The sequence below is a fragment of the Halichondria panicea genome, chromosome 1 (assembly GCF_963675165.1).
Source record: "Halichondria panicea chromosome 1, odHalPani1.1, whole genome shotgun sequence".
NCBI classification, from domain to species: Eukaryota; Metazoa; Porifera; class Demospongiae; order Suberitida; family Halichondriidae; genus Halichondria; species Halichondria panicea.
In genome coordinates, this window is record NC_087377.1 from 1,379,441 (window position 1) to 1,403,137 (window position 23,697).

Genomic DNA, 23,697 nt, shown 5'->3' on the forward strand with positions numbered 1-23,697 from the left:
TTCTGTGAGGTGCTCCCCATCCATATCACCCCACCGGAAAGTCGAGTAGCTATAAAGCTGGGTAGGGGATGTACTTCCTCGAAATGTTGAGACTGTGGTGTGGGTATTGTTTGATTCTGAATGTGAGATTGGGGGTCTGACGGTTCTGACAGGAGACAAGATGGCAGTACTCTCTTATTTGAAGCAGTGGCACTGGCTTGGGCATGGTGAGCTTGAACATTGGAGCAATGGCCGAGACGACTGGGAAAACAGTTGTGACTAATATTTCCAGCCTTTACACAGGCACAGTTAAGACAACGCCTGGTTCTATTGCATTTACAACAAAGTACCATAGTGCCTGGCCAGGATCAGTTCAATTCAGATCAGTTCAATTCAGTTCTGTTCAGATCTAGGGGTTCCACTCTTTTGAGTGGCCCCTAAAAAAAAAAAAAATAATAATAATAATAATTTGACTCAGTACACCTCTCACGGCCTCTCACGATTTTATCTCTCTCAGCACAACACGGTCATTAAAAAAAAAAAAAAAAAAAAAAAATAATAATAATAATAATAATAATAATTAATATTAAATTAAGAATTATTAAGAAATTAAGACCTCTCACAGCGCAGTCTGAGATTCCCAGTCTCTCCCAGTCTCTCTCTCCCAGTCTCTCTGTACAATCTCTCAGGTTCTCAGGTTTAGTGACGTCAACTTTAGCGTTAATTCAAAGATCCTGATTCCAGTACGTACGTATAGTACGTATAATTATATAGCCGAGCTAAAAGTGTTAGAATATCCTCGAGAATATCAGATCTGCAGAATAGTTGAGTCAACGAAAAAGTCATCAGAGAAAAAGTCATCAGACAGCTAGATCTAGCTAGAGCTATGGGGTAAGTGTAACTTTTCTTGCCCCAATTATTGTTGATTTTTTTTTATTGTACAGAAATACGACCACCACAGCAACCACAGAACAACGACAACCAACAAGAACATTGATAGATTAATTTTAAAGGACGAACTGTATATTCATTTTTAGTAGGTTGTGTCAAATACCTTATGCTACCCTAAAAAGTAGTACCTTCAAGACTTACCCCCTAGCTAGGCGGTACTGGCCAGACCGCTCTTTTTTTACATGTGTTGTTAGATACGGCGATGTCGGAGGGGAGGGTGAAGCAGGCCCTTGTACAGGATCTAGTGTGACAGCCAAAACTGACACCATAATTACAATTACAGTGAAAAACAGTTCACAAAAAATAATCGTTTCAATAGTTGTATGTTGACAATTATCGTTGATTTTTTTATTGTACAGACATACGACCACCACCACAGCAACCCAACGACAACGATCAGCAACACAGAGAAGAACATTAATTAATTAAACCTGGACCCAACACTCCAAATCACTTGTATACATTGTATTCTTGACAGTTATTTTATATGCCTCGATGCACGTGCGCAAGACCATGATTTTACATTAAAAGTTAGGTGACTTGTTTGTGTGGTTGGTTGCCAGTTTGAACAACTGTGATAGAATGGCAACTCCTATATACAACCCCCAGTGTGCCCCCTCTTCTCTGGCGGCCGTAACTCGTGCTCTTCCTCCTTTTAATTGTTTGATTGTAGAGATACAATGTACCTTCTATTACACTTAGCTAGCTTGCATGCAAATTATTCCGGTCATTTAATTCCCTCACAGACAGCGTCAAACAAATGGTGTCAAGTCTATTTAGGAACCCTCTCTGCTGATGTGAGCAAAAGAGACATTAGGGAGGCCCTCCATTGCTTTGGAGCCACCAGCGTGAGTCAGTATTAAATGGTGGTTCGACCAATTAACTTGACAATGTGCTATACTTCTCTATTGTACATACAGGGTGTGGAAATACCAGGACAGACAGTGACGAGAGGTTAGTACCATGCACTCATATAAAATAAGTAGCAATGTATTGCTTGCAGGATTCGCCTTTATCACATTCGAAAATCACGTTTCAGCCGAAAGGGCAATAAAAGCAAATCAATTAATTATGGCACTTTGGCTACATTATTGGCAAGTGTAAGTACTGGGCGCTCGGATTATAACTGTTGAATTCAACAAACTAGCGAGTGTCTCCTGTGTCACTGGACCATATTAACTATAGGATGTTTTACACTGAAAGATAATTATGGCTTGTATAATCGATTTGTTTGGCGCTACATATTATACATCAGAGGATCTTTGCTATAATTTAAAAATAGACAAATTAGCCGAAGCAATACTAAATCTTAATTCAGCTTTCAGGAGTCTCAAACAAAGAAGGCCTGTGTGCCTCGAGAGTCTCCCATAATCAAGGCGTCGGCATAGTAATCAGTATTCTGTCCGTGGCTGTAACAATTGGAAGAACCTCCAGTTACATTATAATACTGAATAGTCATAATAATAATACATGATTGTCGCAACTCTGAGATGGTACAATGTACTTTCTATATAGCTAGCTCGCATGCTAATTATTCTGGTCATTTAATTCCCTCACAGACACTATCAAAACAATGCAAGGTGTATTTGGGCAGCCTCCCTGCTGCAGTGAGTTGGAGCAACTAGCGTGAATCATTATTAAGGATGGTGGTTCGACCAATTAACTTGACAATGTGCTATACTCTGTTGTACAGTGTGTGGAGATACCAGGACGGAGAGTGACGAGGGCTTAGTACCATCCCGCATGATCTCTCAGACTCACTCAAAATAATACACGCAAAGAGGCTCTTCAATAACATGTCCCTGAAGTAACTTCCTTGAAATTGTCAACTTGGGAGCATTCAATAGTTAAGATTACAATACATTTATTGCAGTCTTCAGGATACGCCTCACATTCGAAAATCAAGTTTCGGCCGAAAGGGCAAAAAAATGGACAAAACGTAAGTTAAGACTAGAGTGTGTGTCACGGCATGACAACATTGACTTGGACAGAATACACTGAAAGATTATTATGGTTTGTATGGCGCTATATATACATCAGAGGTTCTTTGTTATAATTATATTCGCAATTATAGCAACACTAAAATAAACACCGCGCATGCCTGCCTACACGTGCAAATACAGCTGCTTACAAAACTGCCTCACGAGGATCTACTGACTGCTGCTTAATTTTCGAGCCTCCCACCCCCCCGAGTCTGTTACCACCTATCACCGATACATAAGAAGCAACAAATTTATAGCCTCCCTCAATATAAAAGGGAGGTACGATCCATCTCTTCTAAATGCGTTACCACCAGACACAAAAACAATACTATTTCCATCTGACAATGTGATTACCAGGAGGGGACTGAATGCATGAGGGCCTCCCAAACACTTACGTGCCTATAATTTATCGTTAACCACGAGGGCCCCTCTCTCAGGGCTCCCCCAAAACCTAACCACAGTCATGTGACCCTCGATCTCTACGGCGACAGAGTCCATGGGACACCAGCTTAGACCCGGTACCGCCAAAATGTTAATAATATCCGCTGCTTAAGTATTGCAACACTCTTGCGACCGTATTAGTTAATGGACAAAATGTAAGCTTTAAAGCACCAGAAAACACATGGATAAGAGAATATAAAACTAGTTATGGTAGGTAGGATTTGAAGGATACCCTTGCTGGCATACATAGAATTCGAAGGGATAATGATGAGACAACAGGCAGGCTTTAATCAACCTCAGTAGATAGCAAACACTTTAAAATTGAGACAGCAATCAAAATCCATGGCGTATGCAAAATGACCAATTGCCGCACCAATTTTTGTAACTTATTTATCAATTGAAAACAACGTTGTCATGTATATACTATATATATATCGTATAGCGGGTGATGTGGGATAAAATATTCGTTATTATTGTGGGGAAGCTGCATGGCCTACACGAAATTTTTCCCCCACAAAAACGTAGGTGTGCTTACCGTAACGCATACTAACGAAATTTATACCCGCGAAAATCACAATTTCCCATCTAGTTAAAACGAATCCCACAAAAATTTACTCACTATACGGTAGTAAGACTTTTGCTCAGAAGCAGAGATACACACACCTGTTCACATTTCTTAAGCTCAGATGGCACCAATGCAAAACTGTGAAAATACTTTCATTATAAGTACAACCAGAAGTCTCGAGGTCAGCTGCGCGTTTACCTCCTCAAGAGAAGGCCACACACTAGTACAAGAGCACTGACTTATACTTGTACCTCTGCTTCAGAGCAAAATGAGCAAAATTAAAATTGCTTCTCCTCCAAACACTTCAAGCTTTTTAAACTAGTATGCCAATTCTTAATTTCATAAGCTAAATGAAAACATTCTCCCTTAGGTATTACAAAAGAGATATAATAATACAGTCCTACACTTTGCCCACTTTATGTGTTACCTCATTGAAATCAATTTAGCATTATTATAAATTAGGTATGGGCAAAGTGTAGTATCTGTTGTAATTTGTTTCACCTTATAATTATCGCGGAGCTCAGACAATGTATGATACCAGACTTGAGTTTCATTCTGATTTCTGTCACAGATCTTGATTCTTTGTAGAAACGGGACTTGCACGCATGCAGCAGTAATTCAGTCTGCAGGTGTGTTATGCATGTGTAGTCAGTGGGAATCAAAGTGATAAGAACACATGCATGTTCAATGCTGTTAACAAGGCCATTGTGCAACAGAGAATTTCCTAACAGCAAAACCACAATAGATAAACTAAGCCTAAACTTGCACCAAGCAAGAGTACTCTTGTGTATACATCAAACAGCCCCTTCACGCCACCTCTGTATAATGGCCAAAACATGTATACATTTCCCACTGTGCACAAAACCCACAAGTGTGCATGTGACTGTGGCAAAACAGTTGGTAAACCACAGACATAAGACACTACCTATTCTCACAACTCCAAGGCATGTGGGGTCAGCTTACTCAGACAACAAGATTGAATTGCAAGCCTCTCTGTACTAGCTATATCCTTGAGATTGTAAGCAATTCCTATACTAGGTTTGTGAGCTACTACTATAGTCACACAGACTGAATGTCTGGAGCTAAGAGAGAAACTGTCTTCTCAGCGTCGGGGCAAAGTACTTTAGATAGTTCTATATACATGCATAGTACTGGAAGATACCCTCTAGACCTACTTTGAGTGTAACCAGTAATATATTCCCCATACATGCACTCAGCAATTCTGTGCTCACCTGATGGGATGTTGTGGGGGGGGGGGGCTGCATGGGGTAACTGGATTAGGACTCTCATGCAGGGGGGTCTTGTACACCCTTGCAGCTGGAAGGCCTGAGAGAAAAAAGGATAGTCACTTATACTCAATAATTATTATAATTATTGGCTATAATAATTATTTTCCCTCACTTGTCTATTTGAGAGCTTGCTTCCAACATAATTTATACTGCACTGTTCAGCCCATCACTCGATCACTTAGCCTCGATTCCAGGCCACCTTGTTGAGGCCTTGTAAAGGAGGCTATCAATCACTGTGCTCGATCTCGCTGCATTGAATGTTCAGAAAACCACTCTGAAAAGCACTCGACGTGTGCTAGAAGGTCATAAGAAGTTTAAAACCAAGTTGTCACTTAGAGTTGAAATGTGAAGACATCTGCAGAACAACAATTAACGTTGTTAGCATGCATGATTGCTGAATACACTGTATATAGTTTATAGTCTATACAATTTAATTATACTGAATATAAATGTTTCCTCACTAGTGTAGTGCCTCCATGACTATGCAGCCAGTCAGTCAGTCTCGCTCGCTGGTTTGTGTTGTCACTAAGAGTTGAGACATCTGCAAAACAGCAAAACAGGCAATAATTGTTAGCTGGTTGCAGAATACAGACTGCAGAATTATTAATGCACCGAATAATTATTATTGTGACAATGACCTAACAGCAAAACTCATGCTTGCGCTTACTCACTAGTTACATATACACAACTATAGGATTTTTATATATTATATATAATTATTATACACAGCAATCCACTTACCAGTTGCTTGGGTGGTTGGAAAGACACCATTTTCCTCTGGTGAGTTTCTTCATCCTCCACAAGGAGGTTGCGCAATCAGATCTACGCATGTGCAGAAATAGTGAGCCCCACCCCCCTTCTTGTTTTTGCACACATGGACTGTTTCCCATGTTTAATATAGCTATGGCAGCTAGCTGTGGGCCTCAAGGATCCCACTTCTGTACAAGCCAACTCCTGGGAGGAGGAGTAGGTATATATAATGTTTGACTCCCAAGTTTATTTTCATTATTTTTATATCAATAACATTGCTGCTGAATTATTAGCAAGAGAGAGTGCATGTGATACACAACTGTTACAAGACTAATAGTTGATGGTTTCAAATGTTCAAGACTATGGACTTCAGAGAACTGATTTCTCGTTTCCTCGTGACATCCCAGCAGCTGGCTATCTTGTTAACTGCGACTTCTCTTTAGTTCACCTGAGAGAGAGAGAGAGAGAGAGAGAGAGAGAGAGAGAGAGAGAGAGAGGGAGGGAGGGAGGGAGGGAGGGAGGGAGGGAGGGAGAGAGAGAGAGAGAGAGAGAGAGAGAGAGAGAGAGAGAGAGAGAGAGAGAGAGAGAGAGAGAGAGAGAGAGAGAGAGAGAGAGAGAGAGAGAGAGAGAGAGAGAGAGAGAGAGAGAGAGAGAGAGAGAGAGAGAGAGAGAGAGAGAGAGAGAGAGAGAGAGAGAGAGAGAGAGAGAGAGAGAGAGAGAGAGGTTACCATGCAAACAATGTAGGAGGGTGTATATATAATAAGGTATTGACTAAAATAATATTGACCAGGTGCATGTTTCCTTTACCTTGTGAGGGACGGTATCCCAACACTTTGAAATCGGATGTTCGTAGTACAACCTCAAATTTAAATTTAGCTATAAAAATCTGAAAAGTACATGCACCCATTTATAATAATTATAGCCCACGCTATGGACAATTTGGGCCTGAAATAAATCACGGATCTAAAAACATGTACCATTATTGGACATTCCAAACACATTTAAGGCAGACAACAGTAATATATTGTGTTTGGTCCTGCTTGGTCTAAATACAGTTACCATAAGACCTCAATTTAAAGTGTCACTTTTAAGACCTCTGCCAGAGCTAGGTTGCTTTTTTTTGGAGGTGAAAAATTATTCGCATCTAATTGGAGGTAGGTACACCTACTGTGGTTCTTTTGTGTGAAAGGGGGGTTCCATATCATGGAACCTGTCTGGATCCGCCACTAGTACTGCTATAGATAGAGAGAGTATCTGGGTCCGCTCAATAAGACCTGACACTACTCATCCTAGTATGCATTGTCCAGCTCCCTCTGCAGACTAACCACCATATCCACCACCATTAATACTGGACTGCAACGCATGGTCCTCCAGCGCTCATGCAGCGCAGTCTAGCTCTCTCTCAGCTAGCTATGTGGTTAACAAGAAGCTGCAACTGAAGTGATCCCGTACCCAACAACAATGGTAAAGGGTCACAAAACTAGAAAGCTGGAAATGAAATTTTGCCAAAAAGTATAAAAATAGAAGGTGATGGTATAATTATATACATGTATGCACACATACACAGAACACAGAGCATTATAATAGTCAGTACTTATAGTCAACACAGAGTTAGTTCTTTACTTGACATTCTTGCATGCTTCTTTACTTGACATCTTTATTCGTCCCTTTCCAGTATCTGTATGAAAGTGAGCACAGCACAATCAACCAGAGTCTTATAAGCTATAAGCAACATGACATAAGATTAGGCTACAGTTAGATTACAAACACACGTACTTTGTCAGGTTCTCATGATCAATTGGTGGCACTATGAGCAACTCAGTTGCTGTCCTCACATACTTGTCTTCAATTTCCTCGGCTACATCGTTACGCTCAACAGTAGGCCTCCTTAGACATTCACATATGTAAGGCCATGTCATCGGATGTTCTGGATCAGTGACTTCAAGACGCTTGGCTACCATCTTCATTAGGCGGCGATCGTTATCTTGGTATCGATCTTGAATATTCTCCATCACGTAATAGTTCACCCCGAGGGCCAGTCCCAGGTTGAACCAATTATAGCTGGCAGTTTTCAGACTCTCACAAATTGTATTAATATCCGCTCCAGTCAGAACAATCGGCTGGTCTCCATTGCTGGTATCCTTCTCTGATGAAAATCCTGTCACACATGATTAATATTATCATTAATACTCAAACGCTACCTAGACCACCAAACACTGCAAGATAAAACGAAAGAAGAAGAGAAATAGGATCATGTGTAGCCTCTTTCTTTGCATAATTATGTACTTAATATGGAAATACAAAACAACCTAAAAAAACAGAAACTACTAATAATTATGCTCTACCCTTACCGACTCTGTTTCTCAGGCAGTGGTACACGGTGAAGAAATGCTGGTTCTTGGAGATCTCACAACTGATAAAGCCCTCAAAATGATCATTTGACAAAGCCTTGAATTCCAATTCTTTTTTAGTCCCGCTAATTTCCGGACTTCTCTTCCTCCACTTGAAAGAAAGGCTTGGATCTAGGTCCTCAGCAAAGGGCAGGGCGAGGAGAGTAACATCATCTCCCAGGCTGACTTCCTGCACACACAGAAACAATAGAGGAAGATCATTAATTTTGGAATACCAGTTCAAAAATGATAGTTACTATATTATAATTATTCAGTTAGAGTTATAGTTACTTTTGCAAACCAGCACTCTTGGTGAAGACTAAGAGAGATTTCGGAATCACTGGTACATTTAAAGCTTGGGTATCTTCCTGTTGTGAGGAGGCAAAGCTTGGAACCATCTTCATGTTTGCCACAGTAGCAGTCGAAGGCAATAATCGGAGTGAGTAGTGGACTAATATCCTTCATCACCAACAGGAGGGTTGAGAGGACGTAGGAACAAAGATCGTGCATTGTGTACTTTCTATCCTGTCGAATAATCCGTATTTCGTAGCTATCAACCTGAGAAATCAGGGTAACAAAATGCTTGGCAGATTCGTCAATGTGAAAGGAGACGAGGTTTCTCTTTACTGGAGAATCGGTGGCAAGTTTCCAAGTCATGCCCAGAATGCCTTTGCCTTTATTCCCCTTTGAGACCAAATCACTGATCATGGCACAGAATATTCCAGTGGGAACGTATTGGGGCTCAAATGTGATCTTGATTGGAGAGGGTGTATCAATGCCAGTGAGGGGGGGTGGTTTCGTTAGTTCCTCGGGAGATGCACACTTGAGAATAGCAGGGATGAAATACATCGTTTCGATTTTTTCAGTGGTATGGCCTTCCTTCACTACTGCTGTGATTTTGGCCAAAAGATGGGAATGCTCAAGCAGTATGAGCAGCTTCTCAACAGGAATCAACTGGTCTTTCTTCACACCCTGGTTTTCTTCCAAATGGCATCGAGTGATTGTTTTCAGTGAGAATTGCCCCTTCAGTATCCAATTCCTTCTCTCAGCTTCCTTGAAGTGAATACTGCTCTCTTTAGAATGGAGCTCCAGCAGCGGATTGACAACGAGAACACTGAGGCTGTTGAATACTACTTGGGGGTTGCAAATGACAAAGTTCCCAAACCAACCATCTTTGTCCTCGATCTCTGGACGATAGATCAAAGCTCCAACGTACCGATCCAGGTACCAAACGGTGAATCGAACCTCCTCCTCTCTCATCTTTAACCCCTTGGTACCGATACGAATGCAATCTGCCATAGACACAATGTTAAACTCTTTTCTCAGTACAACTCCAAACAAAAGCTGTTGTGGACGAATTCGAAGCTTGGCATCTTTGAAATAGCTTCTGAATAAGCCATAAATATGTTTACGAAGAGCTTCCATATCAGAATCAGTGCCTTCGTAGTTGTCCACTGCTATGAACTTCTTGTCTTTTGGGTTAGAAAGTAAATCCTCAAACTTGCTGGTAATCGTGCTCACGGCTTCGTTTTTCTCCGTCAACTTTTGCTCTAAACGGTCTTGGACACATTTATTGAAAGCGTCTGAGCTGAGGTGTTGGCTGACTGTTTGCTCAATAGCAGCCATATCTTCTGCACTGACATTAGCTTGCTCATCACTCTTCTGTTGAGTCAAAATGTCCTGAATTGCTTTCTTTTGTTCGTGTTCTTCTAGGCTCTTGCTGGCAGTGGTACTATCGCTCTTGCAGACAGCTTTTGTGGAGGCACTATATTTCTCGTACAGAAGATCGACTTTGATTTGCATTGTCAGTTCATCCTTGAAAGTACCTATGAGGGTAGCAACAGGCTTAGCAGAGCCTAGATTGCCCAGTTTACTACATAGCTCTATGTCAATATCCGAGTCAATCTTGGTATGATGGCTGATAGCTGAGAGGATTTGACAGAGCGTTTCTCTGTTTGTGTAAGTTGAATCGTACGGTGTGATCTTGTCCTTTCCTCGTTCGTAGGAGACTTGACACATGTCATCGAGGTCTTTGTCCAGTCGAAAAAATACCAGGAAAATCCCTGCGCCTTTGCTTAGAAATGGAAACATCTCCACGAATCCGGGCTGCCCACCTATATCGACCAGATTGAGTAGGACTTTGTTCAGCAGCTCATTAGTGTACTCTCCTGAACCCACAATACTCCGAAGTCTCGAAACAACCTTTTCAACATCTACAGTGGTCACTTTTACGACCTTTTCCGGTGGTTCTGGTGTTGGCCCAGGTGTTGGTGATACCGTTTCTTTGGGTGCAGTAGAAGCTTCATCAATCTTGAGTTGAGTTTGCTTCTTTGGGTCAGTAGTTTCTTTTGTGGGCTGTTCCTTAAGTGGACTGACAGTGCTGTCTTCAATAGGTTCACAGGACATAAGGTAAGAGAAGATAAACTGTGTTTCTTCCTCTAGACTTGAAGATGCTTTGAATTCAAGCTTGGTTCCAGATTTGTCAACAAAGGCCAATACTTGTTCACACTCGGCTAGTAATGTACTGCAACGTTTCCTTTGATCTTCGGGCAGCAAAGACAGGTTAGTAATGGATCCAACAAGCCGCTGTCGAGTGGTCGTTTTTCCAAGACCCGAGGGACCAATGAAGTGCGTCTTGAGATAGTGTAGCTCTATTGTACCACTTGTGTCGGCAATCAGCTCATCCAGTTTTTTCAAGTAGGTTCGGTTTTGAATATTGACTGTAAAACAGCAAACAATCGGTCATACATAATTATTTATTAAATCAAAGTACTTAATTTCAGTAAATTGAGGTATACAAATTGTAACATTAGATCAACGGTACTAACTACAATTGTGTTCAATGGTTCGGGAGCAGAATTTAGTAGTTCCAATTTTATGATTTTCTGAACAAGACATCTCCACTGGCAAGTTCATAGTGAATGGTTGTCTATTTGGTGATACGTATAATTATATAGTAGCCATCATAAGTTTCCGTTTCGTTTTTAAAGCTGGCATAACAACACAACAGCAACGCAAGGCAACTTATTACAAATTTATACGACGTTAGAGCATAATTATACATTGTTAAAGGGAAGGTACCATGAAAATATAAAGTTTTATTTTTTTGCCTTAAAATGTTCTTTGTGGGGTATAAAATAGCCCTGAGACAAAAAAATATTTTTCTGAAAATTAACTTTTCAGAGAAACAGGACTGTAGAAACACAATTTCTGGCTTAAAATTTTGCTTCCTGTTGTGGTCAAATGTGGGCGCGGTCAAACGTGACGTCAGAGTAGGCATTTGTGCTGCATGTAAAATGTATTCTGTGTGTGTTGAGTGTGTTGCAGCTGGTTGCTCCTTTACATCTAGCAGTCATACAGTTCTCTCAGTTGAAATATGAGTGGGAAAAACAAGTCCTATGTACCAGAGCTCACTGAAAAGCAACAGAATCCTGTTTTTGTGTACAGTGAAAACTCACAGATATGACCTCCCTTGCTGCTCAGTTTGGGATCCAAAAGAGGAAGAAGCTGAGATCTGAGGTCTGGAGCCATTCTAACTGTTTTCTATAAGGCAGTTATTCAGAAATAAACTGCCATATCGTCCTGTAAAAAGAGAGACCCTGAGATCAGAGTCATGGAATGGAGAGATAGCCCTATAGAGAAGTGCCCGGTCGGCCGCTGTATACGGAAAAGCGAGAACGGAGACAGGTTAATAGCTTCTGTTTTTGTTCAATCATGTATAATTATAATACCTCGCTGTAGTTGATACTTGATGCTTTACAAGAGACAACCTCTCTATACCGTGACTCCTGCATGTAGACCCGGCATGCAACTGAGACTCCTGATCAGACTACATATGCATGCAGTACCTCTCTTCCTATTTTCATGTTGGAAACAACTTCAGCAAGGGTCTCATTGTCATGCAAAGACAAGTGAAACCAAAACTTGACGTGTTAATAATGTAAAGATTACCGATAGTAACTCAAACCCCATCTAAATTATAAATTATAACTACCAAGGATGTCGATATTTAGTGTGAAGTGCTTGGACTCATGCATGGTGACTCTCCCCCTGTTGTCAAATCCCATACAACCTAATTTTGAGCCCAGCATCTTCTTCTCCTAAACGTTTGTCGCGACATTGACAAAAACGTAACTTTTAAATTGTCTCAAGAGTAATACACGTAATACAGGTTGAGTCAATAATCCTGCATGTGAAGAAGAAGGAAATTTGTTACGAATCGCAGCTATACTGCATGCACAGCTTGGTAGAACAACTCGTATAATTATATGTCTTCCAAGCCAGCCCCAGCACAACCGACTAGTTAAGAAAGTTATACCTTTCACACTGATAAACTTACTGGTGTATACTTCATTCTCATCTGCCTCACCATATCTGTGTTTGTGGGCAGTGTACACCATCTGTAGCACCCACATATCAAGGATCAAATCCATCACACTGATTCTCTATTGGTATAATACATTTCTACACAACGTACTACCGCATGCATTCACACCTGACACACTCAATTGCATGACTGTATACTTATACATATAGACCTAGTCTATATACTAATTAGTCAATCAACATTTCCTATCCTGCCTTCATTGTCACCATCATCATCACCACTCGAACTAGCATGGGAAGGCTTTCTCGCTCATACAGATATGGCTCCACAGCGCTTGTTTTATCTTCACTGCAGCTTTTTTCATGCTCAACAGATGAGAAGGAGTAGGAAAAACTCAACTGGCTTGAAAATCATAGCTAAAATCACATGTGTCTGTCAGTCAGACTCATGCAGCCACCAGTATGCATCAATTCAATGTTTACTAGTACCTACTCTGACGTCACGTTTGACCGCGCCCACATTTGACCTCAACAGGAAGTAAAATTTTAAGCCTTTCTTAACAATCCTGTTCCTCAGAAACTTTAATTTTTAAAAAAAATTTTTTGCATCAAGGTTATTTTATATCTCACAAAGAACATTTTAAGGCAAAAAAATAATACTTTATTTTTTCATGGTACCTTCCCTTTAATGTAGCGTATATGATACTATAAACGAGGCTATTTATTAAACCTACCCAGTTGCTATGATACAGACCCCAAGTGGGGAATATGATACTTTGTTGCATTTTGAGTGGGCAGATCAAAGGAAACACTGTGCCAAAATCTGCCATATGGCACAGGTCAAGCCTTGAACTGTGCCACTATCAGTATCTAGATACTGGCATAGTATGGCTGAAGTTACCTAAAGCCCACCATATGGCACAGGTCAAGCCACAGGTCAAGCCTTGAACTGTGCCACTATCTAGATACTGGCATAGTATGGCTGAAGTTACCTAAAGCCCACCATATGGCACAGGTCAAGCCACAGGTCAAGCCTTGAACTGTGCCACTATCTAGATACTGGCATAGTATGGCTGAAGTTACCTAAAGCCTACCATATGGCACAGGTCAAGCCACAGGTCAAGCCTTGAACTGTGCCAGTATCTAGACTGGCATAGTATGGCTGAAGCTACCTAAAGCCCACCATATGGCACAGGTCAAGCCTTGAACTGTGCCACTATCTAGATGTTACCTAAAGTCCACCCTCCACCCAGTAACCTGAAACGGTCCCTTTTATAGTATAACACTGTTAAACAGATTCAGTGGTAGGCAGAAAACATTTTTCATGCGTCTGGAGCATTCCACAGCCACCACAAGTAGTTGAAACTAGTTGTCCTATAAAAGGAGTGATGTGTACATGGAAAGGAATGCACAAGGAATGCAGTTGTTACACAGCTCACTCGTGCGCACATGGGATATATTGGCTCAGTAGTGCTCGAGGCCTGCGGCCCTCGGGCCTAAGTCACTATTCTACTCTATCTATACGAAATCTTGAATCTTGGAGAATTCTGACAAGTCATCTGTTTAGGTAATGTTAAATTCGTACGGAATGACCCACATGCAGGGAATGTCCCTTTAATCATTGGTGGGTGAGGTTTTACAATAAATCACTTAAACGTTGCAATCTGATGAATTGCACAATTTCAGCAGTTGGAACGAACTATAACATAGACATACACTGCCCTAGCTCAGTGTATTTACTGCATGTTCTTAGGTGCTCTAGTACATATCAATGCTTGCATGCTTCCTTGTTGAGGCTGCTGAGGAAGATATCCCATGTGTCATACTTGAACTCTTCATCACTTGTAGCGATACTCTGATTTAACCACACCCATTATATAATAATTATCATAAAAAATTAATGTAGGCACTATAGCTACTTGTTGTCTGGAATCTCCTCGCCCGGCTTTAGAGACATCTCAATTTAGGTTGCTAGGCAACCAAAACACATTCAATATGAAACCTTAATGAATAAATTATAATTAGCGTACAGTGAAAATTAATCTGACGGCAAAAATTAATTAAATTATGGTTAATAAGCTCAAAAACAGTCCGTACTCCATGCAGTCATCGACTATGGTGAATCAGAGGGTCATGTATGGTAACATGACTATAGTGTATACCATATTCCTGACAACCCATGCAGGGTGTATGCACACACACACTACCATATACACATCGCTGTGCATGCGTGCCGAGGCATAATCATTCCATGCATGCACGGGCGCACAGTAAAACCTTTCAATCACATGTACAGGGTCATGATAAAATGAGTATTATTATAACGTACAGTATAGCAGCCAATATAAAGTACCTGTTCTGTTTACGTAGTACGTCCGTAGTACGCTGGTAATAAACGCTAAAAAAATATACGCTCAAGATACACTGTAATTTATACACTGTTACGTTTTTTTTCTAATTCAACTGTTGTTACATTCGGCTATATACCCATGCAGCTCTGCACGCAGCTAGCTATTATGAACTTTTGCAGCAGTTACCTGTTGGATAATTATTACAGCTAGCTATAGCTCTGACCTTGTAGAACAGAGATAGGGCTCATAATTATAGAGCTGCAGACATCCTGTTTGATGAGAAAGTTGAAAAACTTTGGTGCGTTTTATGTCTTTGTTGTAGATGCTTACAGCTAGACATAACATAGCTAAGTAACTAGTCAGCTATGACACACGAGTTGACTAGGATTGTCTCTTAAAAACTTTGGTACGTTTTATGTCTTTGTTGTAGATGCTTACAGCTAGACATAGCATAGCTAAGTAACTAGTCAGCTATAACACACGAGATGACTATAGGATTGTCTCTTCGTTTGTTTTCTAACACTTTTCTGCGAAAAGTATTTGCTTGCAACGTGCAACGGTAAATATAATACGGTGTGAAAACGGAAATGTTATAAACGTGTACTACGAACCTACTACAGACTTACTATACGTAAACGGAACGGGTACTTTATATTGACCACTATTGTATGTGTATAAAGAGAAGAGGGCATGCAACTCACTAAAAGTGTGAGGCTGTATCAATTTACACATGAACGGCAGGTCTAAAAATAGCGACAGTATGAATTATTTTGGCTGAGTCTGAGCAGCACGCCCACTTCTCTTAATAATTAAGGAATTATTACTCACTTGGGTTAGGGCCTTCCTTTGACGTGGAAGGATGTTTGGAACCATTTGGAGTATCTGAGGTGTAACAGTAAGAAGTCATAATAATTATGTACAACACAGTATAAAAAGTGATTCGAAAGGTCTTCGTTCTACAGTAGATGGGAAGGCACATGATCATTGTTGGGCTATAATAGAGTCTCCTACCAGTTGTTTCTGGTTGTTCATTGCCAGCACTGGGTGTCTGTTGACCAGAGAGAGGGTCAGAGGTCACTGGAGGAGAATGAGACAATTGTCTGACAGTCAGTACATAAAAACCAACTCCAATGACTATAGGCTGTACACTGAAAAAAGGTCAGAATCACTTGAGACATAATCTTATGCCAATAACAATGCTGATAAAAAATCTCAACTGCTGTAGGAAAGGCAATGAATAACATTCGTCATTAAGACCGTAATTATTAGACTATTGCTCCTGCGTCCTCTGGGTGAGGATTAAAACATGTTTAGCTGACTCAGCATTAATAAACCTAACATGGTAGGGGAGTAGATGCTCAGTGTATAGCATATTACTAATCACATAGGATATGTAACACCAAGAGTTCATTAGGAAGAGTACGCAACTCCACTTAAAACCATAGTAGGCGTTCCTTCAGTCCTACGTCACAACCGCATGCTGTTGTATAAACTGTGAAATCAAATTTGCAATGAATAACATAGTGATGATTATCACTAATGTTATTCATTTACAACTGAGGTAGGAAAGGCAATGAATAACAGCGTTACTAATTTTATTCATTGCCTTTCCTACTTGTTGCGGTTACAACAGCCAGTATCTGTAACGTAGGAGTGGAGGAATGCTTTTTGTGCACAGTCTATTGGAGTTGCGTAATGAACTCTTGGTAACACTCAATGACATAGTTACTAGAGATTTATGGCAACGTAATGTTTAGGCAAGTAAACCACTTTACCCTAGCTTGGCTATAGGAACATGTTAGACTAGTGCGTAATTGAATGCCAAATTAATGTTAGAGCAAATGTTACAGGGTGGGGGAAAGTGAACCAGGGGGATATCCCTAACATTATGGGGGGGGGGGGGTAAATTGATCCACTTTCCTCCCCATGCACTGTATGCCCTAGCCTGGTATTACTCACTTGATGAGGTCTTGTCAACAATTGAATTAGAAAGAAGTTGTTCGGAACCATTTCGAGTATCTGAGTGTGACAGTAACAATTAATAATTATGTCATCTAACACATAAAGTATATACAACTGCAATAGTAATTCAGAACCTCTCCAATCTACGTAACAGTATAGACACACACGCACGCACGCACGCACGCACACACACACACACACACACACACACACACACACACACACACACACACACGTGGTCATGTGTAGCAGGTTTTTTAGCTGGATAGTAAACCTGAGGGAGTGTAGTGGCTTGCAGAAGCCACTAATCACTCCAGGGTTACTATCCAGCTAAGAAGCTGTACTACACATGGTCTATCTCATGGTCTATCTCCCTTAGAAAATGCATTTTTGTTGGTACTAGTTAGAGCCCTGCTAGCAGGTCACTAACCAGATAGTGACCTGCTAGCAGGTTTCTTAGTTGGCAGTGGCCACTTCAAAGCTTGAATATGCAAATTTTTTCTAAACAGTGCCAAAGTCTATTTGTTGAGGTTGACCTTCATAATGTTGTCATAACTCATAACTTTGTATACTTCTAAATTTACTAACCCTAAGCTTCATACATATACAATTGTATACCATTGGATTCCTTGTTAAAAGCGCTTCTTATCTGCATGCTGTAGAGCTGGTAAGCTCCAACCAGCTAAAAGTTAACCATGTAAAAGTTCCTGGCATACTTGTCAACCATAAATGAAGCCATAATTGATCACATAACTTCCGGGCAACACAAATAGACTTTAGTGATGTATTATAGGCCAAGAAGTAGAATGGAATGTGCGTGGGAGTTGTCATTAATGAACTCCTGATTACCGTATAGCGGGTAATTTTCGTAGGGTAAAAAATTTTTCAAATCAAGAAACGATGGTTTTCGTGAGTAAAAATTTCGTTTAGTCTCGTTTCCCGCCTGCATTTCTATGTTCCGGTAAGCCATGCCTACGTTGTGGAGGTCAGCTTGCCCACGAAAATAACGAATACATTACCCCACGAAAATTACCCGCTATACGGTATGACGTTTCATATTCCACGCCGGTATTATTAGGGGTCTACAAAACACGTAATTGTACCACAACCATTTGTCCTACAAAAACAACGAAGGTATCTATGAAACCGGGATGGCTTGCTCTATTGGTGTACCAAATTTAAGCTTCATACACCTCTGTCTGTGGAAATTAGGTATGGGATTTCTAGAGACACATACCTGGTTCAGGAGTGGAGGGTTGTAGACACCGGAGATAATTAATAACTTCAGTGCGACCCAACTGTACTGCCCAGTCAAGAGGAGTGTCGCCATCATCATCAGTCACATCTGGACAGGTAAGGGACAGAGATCTTGTAGTAGTACTGACAGAATTGACCATTACCATGCATGCACAATCAGCACAATCAGATACTTATCGAGTACAGGATGCCTATTATTATAATATTAGTATCGTGTATGTATTGTATTACAGTTACCATAATTATAATTATGACTACATGATGATACATACAGGTACACTGATTAATTCACGGGTTGTTTACATTTCCAATCAGAGGATCTAATGAACCGGTACCCACTACAAAAATAACTCACCAACATCAACCTTGAGTACCTCCACAAGGTATTGCACTACTTCTATATATCCTCCCACACAAGCCAGGTGCAGTGGTGTTTGGTCCCCCTTGTTCCTCACATCTGTATGTGGTGATATAACCTCAGTGTAGTGATGACATGCACACACAATGACAACTCAACTAAAATGTATTATTAGTTTGTATAGTATTCAAAATGAAGTTAATTATGATAATAAATACATCATGCAGTATTATAAGCTTCTCCGTGCTGGTCAGTAATTATCCCAGCTGGGTGAGATAATTATGTTATTAGTGTGCGTGTACACAGTATCAAGGATTGTGGGAAATGAGAAATTACTTGAAAAAACATGTCTTATAATTATTATTACAATCTACATGTACATCAACACATGCATGTTTTGTAATCTAGGAAATTAAACAGTCTATAAAAACATTCTTGTTGGGCTCAATCCTTTAGCTATAAACACTACGCGACTGACACACACTTACCAATACGGCATTTCATCTCTTGTGATAAATACACCACAGTCTCCATATATCCTCCCGCACACGCCCAGTGAAATGCAGTCGTGCCCCATCGTCCATCACCTTTCTCTATATCAGCTCCACCACTAACGAGTGCTCTAGTGATCTCCAGGTAGCCCCTCCAGCATGGTAGGTGTACTGGAGGGATTCTACCCTTCTTAGTCCACTCCTCACTCCAGTAGAGCTGGTGATTGGGGTTGGCCCCCTGTCCCAAAACGGACCTCACTTTGCTGACATCATCATTCTCTACAGCCTCCCACAGATCCCTGGCCAGCTGCTCCTGAACACTGCATGTACAATAGTGTGTGCATGTGTGTGTGGGTATAGGTACATTTTGTAGGTAGGTGTGCGTGTGTGACATGCAATTCAACAAATTGCTTACGTGGGTGTATCTGGTTCAGTTTCCAGTCTCCTGTGTGATGTGTGTAGGTGTGTGTGTGTGTATGTGTGTGTGTGTGTGTGTGTGTGGGTATAGGTACATTTTGTAGGTAGGTGTGCGTGTGTGACATGCAATTCAACAAATTGCTTACGTGGGTGTATCTGGTTCAGTTTCCAGTCTCCTGTGTGATGTGTGTAGGTGTGTGTGTGTGTATGTGTGTGTGTGTGTGTGTGTGTGGGTATAGGTACATTTTGTAGGTAGGTGTGCGTGTGTGACATGCAATTCAATAAATTGCTTACCTGGGTGTATCTGGTTCAGTTTCCAGTCTCCTGTGTGATGTGTGTATGTGTGTGTGTGTGTGTGTGTGTGTGTGTGGGTATAGGTACATTTTGTAGGTATAGGTGTGTGTGGGACATGCAATTCAACAAATTGCTTACCTGGGTGTATCTGGCACAGTGTCCAGCCTCCTGTGTGCATGTGTGTGTGTGTGTGTGTGGGTGTGTGTGTGTGTGGTGTGTGGGTGTGTGTGGGTGTATACAATGTACATTAATAAGCTCTTGTGAGCATTTATAAGCTCCACACTATAACAATCAGGTGGTGTCATTAAGGATTTAGTATAGAGGGGGAAATAAGGCGTGCTTTTGAAAAGTAACTAGAACATTTTTCTGAAAAAGGTCAACTGTTATTTCAATACCCTGTTAGTATGTAACACTTCCAGCTATGGTCACTCAGTCATACAACTAGTACCTGAATGCAAATTTTAGGGGGGGGGGTTGGAGCCAGAGGGAGATATCCCTGTATGACACCCTGACAATGATTAGCTATAAATTTATAGCCTGTTAAAATTAATTGCAAGCTAAATTGTACTTTGCTCACGTTCTCCTCTCTGGGGTCTTGAAACCGAGTTTCTTGCGAATCCACGGCACTAACCTGATGTGTGTGTGTTAGGGGGTCAAGTTTGTGTACGGACAATTATAATAATTATTACAATCAAAGTACTTCTTGATGCATGGTGGTATATGCAAGTTACTAGCTAGAGTAACACAACATGCAGAGCTTCCATTGATGAGCTCCAATTCTGATGAGGTGATTCCACCTCTGACTAATTAAAGGAATGATCCTCCCTCCATGCAATTACAAGGTCTACATGTTCACTCACCCTGAGTCTTCTCCAGTAGCCATTGAAGCTTTATTCAAACACTCACCCCTTATTTGTCACTGCAGTAAACATAACAAAGTAAAGTGCCACACCCTCTTTCTGGGGCCTTCCCCTACTAATTAAACTGATCTATTTTTAGATACACAATTATAATTATTTGAGTGGGTGTTGATAATGATTCACAGCCACCACACTATAAACAATAGCACATTAATGGTGGTGACCTAGGTAACTAGTAACTACACAGTTCTCTAGTGAGCAGCTCTTGAAATCCTCCAGCTCTTTGAAAGGACAGACATCCAGTTTAGCTCTCATATATACCTACAGTGGGAAAACAAGAGAGTCTCAAGTGGAATATTGTACTCTTGTGTGTGTGTGTGTGGGGGGGGAGTAGGTGGGTGGATATAAATATAAGGTGGGTGAATTTTTGTCCACCGTTCGTGTTACTAGCTCAAACGAAATGCTCACTTAAATATACAGCCAACCTCAAAGTCTCCATTATAGACCTGTGCTAGCAGGCCACCCTCTATAATACAGCTGGCCTCAAAGTCTCTATAGCATGTGTTTGGACCTGTGTTAGCAGGCCACCCTCTATAATACATCCAGGTTAATGGGCCTCAAAGTCTCTATAGCATGTGTTTGGACCTGTGTTAGCAGGCCACCCTCTATAATACAGCCAGGTTAATGGGCCTCAAAGTCTCCATACCATGTGTTTGGACCTGTGTTAGCAGGCCACCCTCTATAATACAGCCACTGTTGGTCTACCGACCACTATACATACACAGGGTATACTAATAGTAAGGTACTCACAAAGACATTAGTGACATGGTTGGTGGTTCCTGTGATCCTGGACACCACCTCACACACTTGCCAGATACTGGGACGCAGCTCAGGGTCAGAGGTCAACAGGCAGCCTACAAAAGAGGGGGAGAATACACCTATCATTAGAGCAATACACTTAAGGATGGCAGAGTATCATAGCACCTGTAGCTAGTGTGTGTTCTTAAATAATTATAATTAGCTCTGAAAAAACAGGTCCAGTTCACAAAGAAAAAACCCCACTATTACAATAGTCTTAAACTAGATTTTATACGTATACCCAGTGGTACTGACTATAAGATGTGTGTGTGTGTGTGTGTGTGTGTGTGTGTGAGGGGATGGAGGGTGTGAGGGGGTGGAGGGTGTGTGTGTGTGTGTGTGTGTACATGTACCTCTCAAGTTATGCAGCTGGGTCTTGTGTGTAGGGAGAGTCTTCAGGAATGCTGTACTGAGCACTGACTATGGCTAGAGGGTTGTCACCAAATGGAGTATCCATGAAGCACAGCTTGAACAGTAGTACGCCCAGTGCCTGTGTGTGGGCAGGTGTGTGTTGTGTGAGGGTGTGATGATAATTATGGGTATTCAGTGTTCATTGAGAGCTTTCAAATGACTACCACTTAACATGGTTCAGTAAACGTGATTCAAGGAAATTCTCCACTCATCCCCACATTCCACAGTCTTACACAGACAGACCACATTCACAAAATGCAAACCTTATTACAAAAAACATAAGTCAACCACTAGCTACAGTGTACACAGTGGGGACCACACATAAAGAGGAATTTCGCCCCTTTTAGCCTTGTTTCCCAGTAAACATAATCATTGCTCAGATCCTCCCCCTTTTCAGAGAGGTGTCACATTCCACCCCTTTCACAGTACACAAAGCAATTTGGTTGAATGTCATTGAAAGGTCATAATTAGTGAAAGGTCACCTCCAATAGTACTGCCACATGTCCATCCATACATGCATGGATAAATAATTACACCATACTGTAGTTTAAAATACAATGACAAATGAAACCTCTCAGCCCATGCCAACTCAGCTAGCATATGGTTGCTCAATATTGACCTCCCTCCACCAAAGGTCTAATACATTGCTACAAGTCATCAACCATCTTTACCTGCACTTCCAGAGTTGAGCCAGCCTCCAGCTCATCAGTGTATGCATGGACTAACACACTAGAGCAATATCAGCAATCCCATCAAACTGCAGTCTGAAGGTGTACTCCATGCAGTGTATAGTTGCCCTCATGCAGGGGTAGGCTGTAGAGTGGTCCCAGCTGGCAGTCCATCCACCAATATCACATTGATACTGCCCTTGTCATGAGTACACCAGTACAGCCTCTGGACCATAGATGAGAGGAGGGAAGTTAGCTGTATAGGTAAAGTTGACATGCAGTTAGCAATTGCAATAAGTATATACCCAAGTGGACTAAGTGGTGGTTTTAGAGGGCAGTACCTTGACCTTGTATAAGCCCTTATACCTGCACATACTCTTTCCTCAGATCAGGACATGAATTCTTGTGTACCATTGGGTACATTGCTAAACCTCACATGAACAATCTCCTACAACTGAGATAAGCTAATTGCAAACCACATTAGTTATTATACACGTACTTGTATTATAGCCAGACAATAACACACATAATTATACGTATCTTCACAGCCCAACACTGCGTATACACTCTACGTATATGGAACAGATAACGAACATGCAAGCCTCTTATCAAGCTTTATATTTCTCACAAGTTATGATGCAGGATGATGCTGCCCACCCGGGGTACCTGTGTAGGGCTGAGGAATTGATGGACACAATAAAGACAATAGACTACCATCATGCACGCAGGTACACTACCACCCACTCCACTCATCACACACCACCCACTACATTAGGCCACTCCAAGTGACACTCTGGTTTCTGGTCCTGAAGTTTTTCTAATTGCATGCGGGCGGGCGGCTTTTCTCATTATGTCATTATCAATTTCACCTTATGAACTCATTATTTTGCAAATGAATATCATTATATCACACCATTTTGTACTGCATGGACCATTCTGCGCATGCGTAGTAGAAATAATAAGATAGAAATCCAATAATGAGATAGAAATCCAAGAATAAAATCTGATGCGGGCGGTGGACCAGAAACCAGAGTATCACTTGGAGTGGCCTTAGTATGAGTACGCAATGGGGGACCATACATTACAACAAAGGGAGC

At 41.1% G+C, this 23,697-nt stretch overlaps 2 protein-coding genes and 2 long non-coding RNA genes across 4 annotated transcripts in view; 1 reads left to right on the plus strand and 3 right to left on the minus strand.

Annotated features, from left to right (window-relative positions):
• Window positions 1–7,470: 7,470 nt before the first annotated feature.
• The window catches only part of LOC135350196 (uncharacterized), a gene marked incomplete in the record, with an annotated part of 231,127 nt that continues 214,900 nt past the window's right edge, over window positions 7,471–23,697 (minus strand). The window contains 6 exon segments of the mRNA XM_064548964.1: window positions 7,471–7,635; window positions 7,734–8,115; window positions 8,309–8,537; window positions 8,639–11,067; window positions 15,853–15,906; window positions 16,036–16,101. Of these exon segments, the coding sequence (XP_064405034.1) occupies window positions 7,602–7,635; window positions 7,734–8,115; window positions 8,309–8,537; window positions 8,639–11,067; window positions 15,853–15,906; window positions 16,036–16,101 (3,194 nt within the window).
• LOC135333754 (uncharacterized) lies at window positions 11,415–12,120 on the plus strand. Its single transcript, XR_010394038.1, has 2 exons — window positions 11,415–12,034; window positions 12,089–12,120. It is a non-coding gene; the product is annotated as an uncharacterized LOC135333754 (long non-coding RNA).
• Window positions 16,112–19,921, minus strand: LOC135331553 (ankyrin repeat domain-containing protein 1-like). Its single transcript, XM_064526761.1, has 6 exons — window positions 19,508–19,921; window positions 19,090–19,412; window positions 18,599–18,700; window positions 18,224–18,331; window positions 16,984–17,043; window positions 16,112–16,516 (listed from the first exon to the last, which is right to left on the minus strand). The coding sequence occupies exons 1-6, from the start codon at window positions 19,780–19,782 to the stop codon at window positions 16,458–16,460; spliced, it is 927 nt and encodes a 308-aa protein (XP_064382831.1). The 5' UTR covers window positions 19,783–19,921; the 3' UTR covers window positions 16,112–16,457.
• Window positions 20,386–23,218, minus strand: LOC135333871 (uncharacterized). Its single transcript, XR_010394115.1, has 4 exons — window positions 21,875–23,218; window positions 21,474–21,577; window positions 20,664–20,984; window positions 20,386–20,434 (listed from the first exon to the last, which is right to left on the minus strand). It is a non-coding gene; the product is annotated as an uncharacterized LOC135333871 (long non-coding RNA).

Excerpts from the sequence above, each read along its gene's own strand:
- LOC135331553 (XM_064526761.1), bottom strand. The coding sequence starts at position 19,782 with ATGTCACACACGCACACCTACCTACAAAATGTACCTATACCCACACAC. Across the intron at positions 19,413-19,507 it reads ACTGAACCAGATACACCCAC|TGTTCAGGAGCAGCTGGCCA; the intron begins GTAAGCAATTTG and ends TTGTACATGCAG. Across the intron at positions 18,701-19,089 it reads AGAGATGAAATGCCGTATTG|ATGTGAGGAACAAGGGGGAC; the intron begins GTAAGTGTGTGT and ends CACCACATACAG.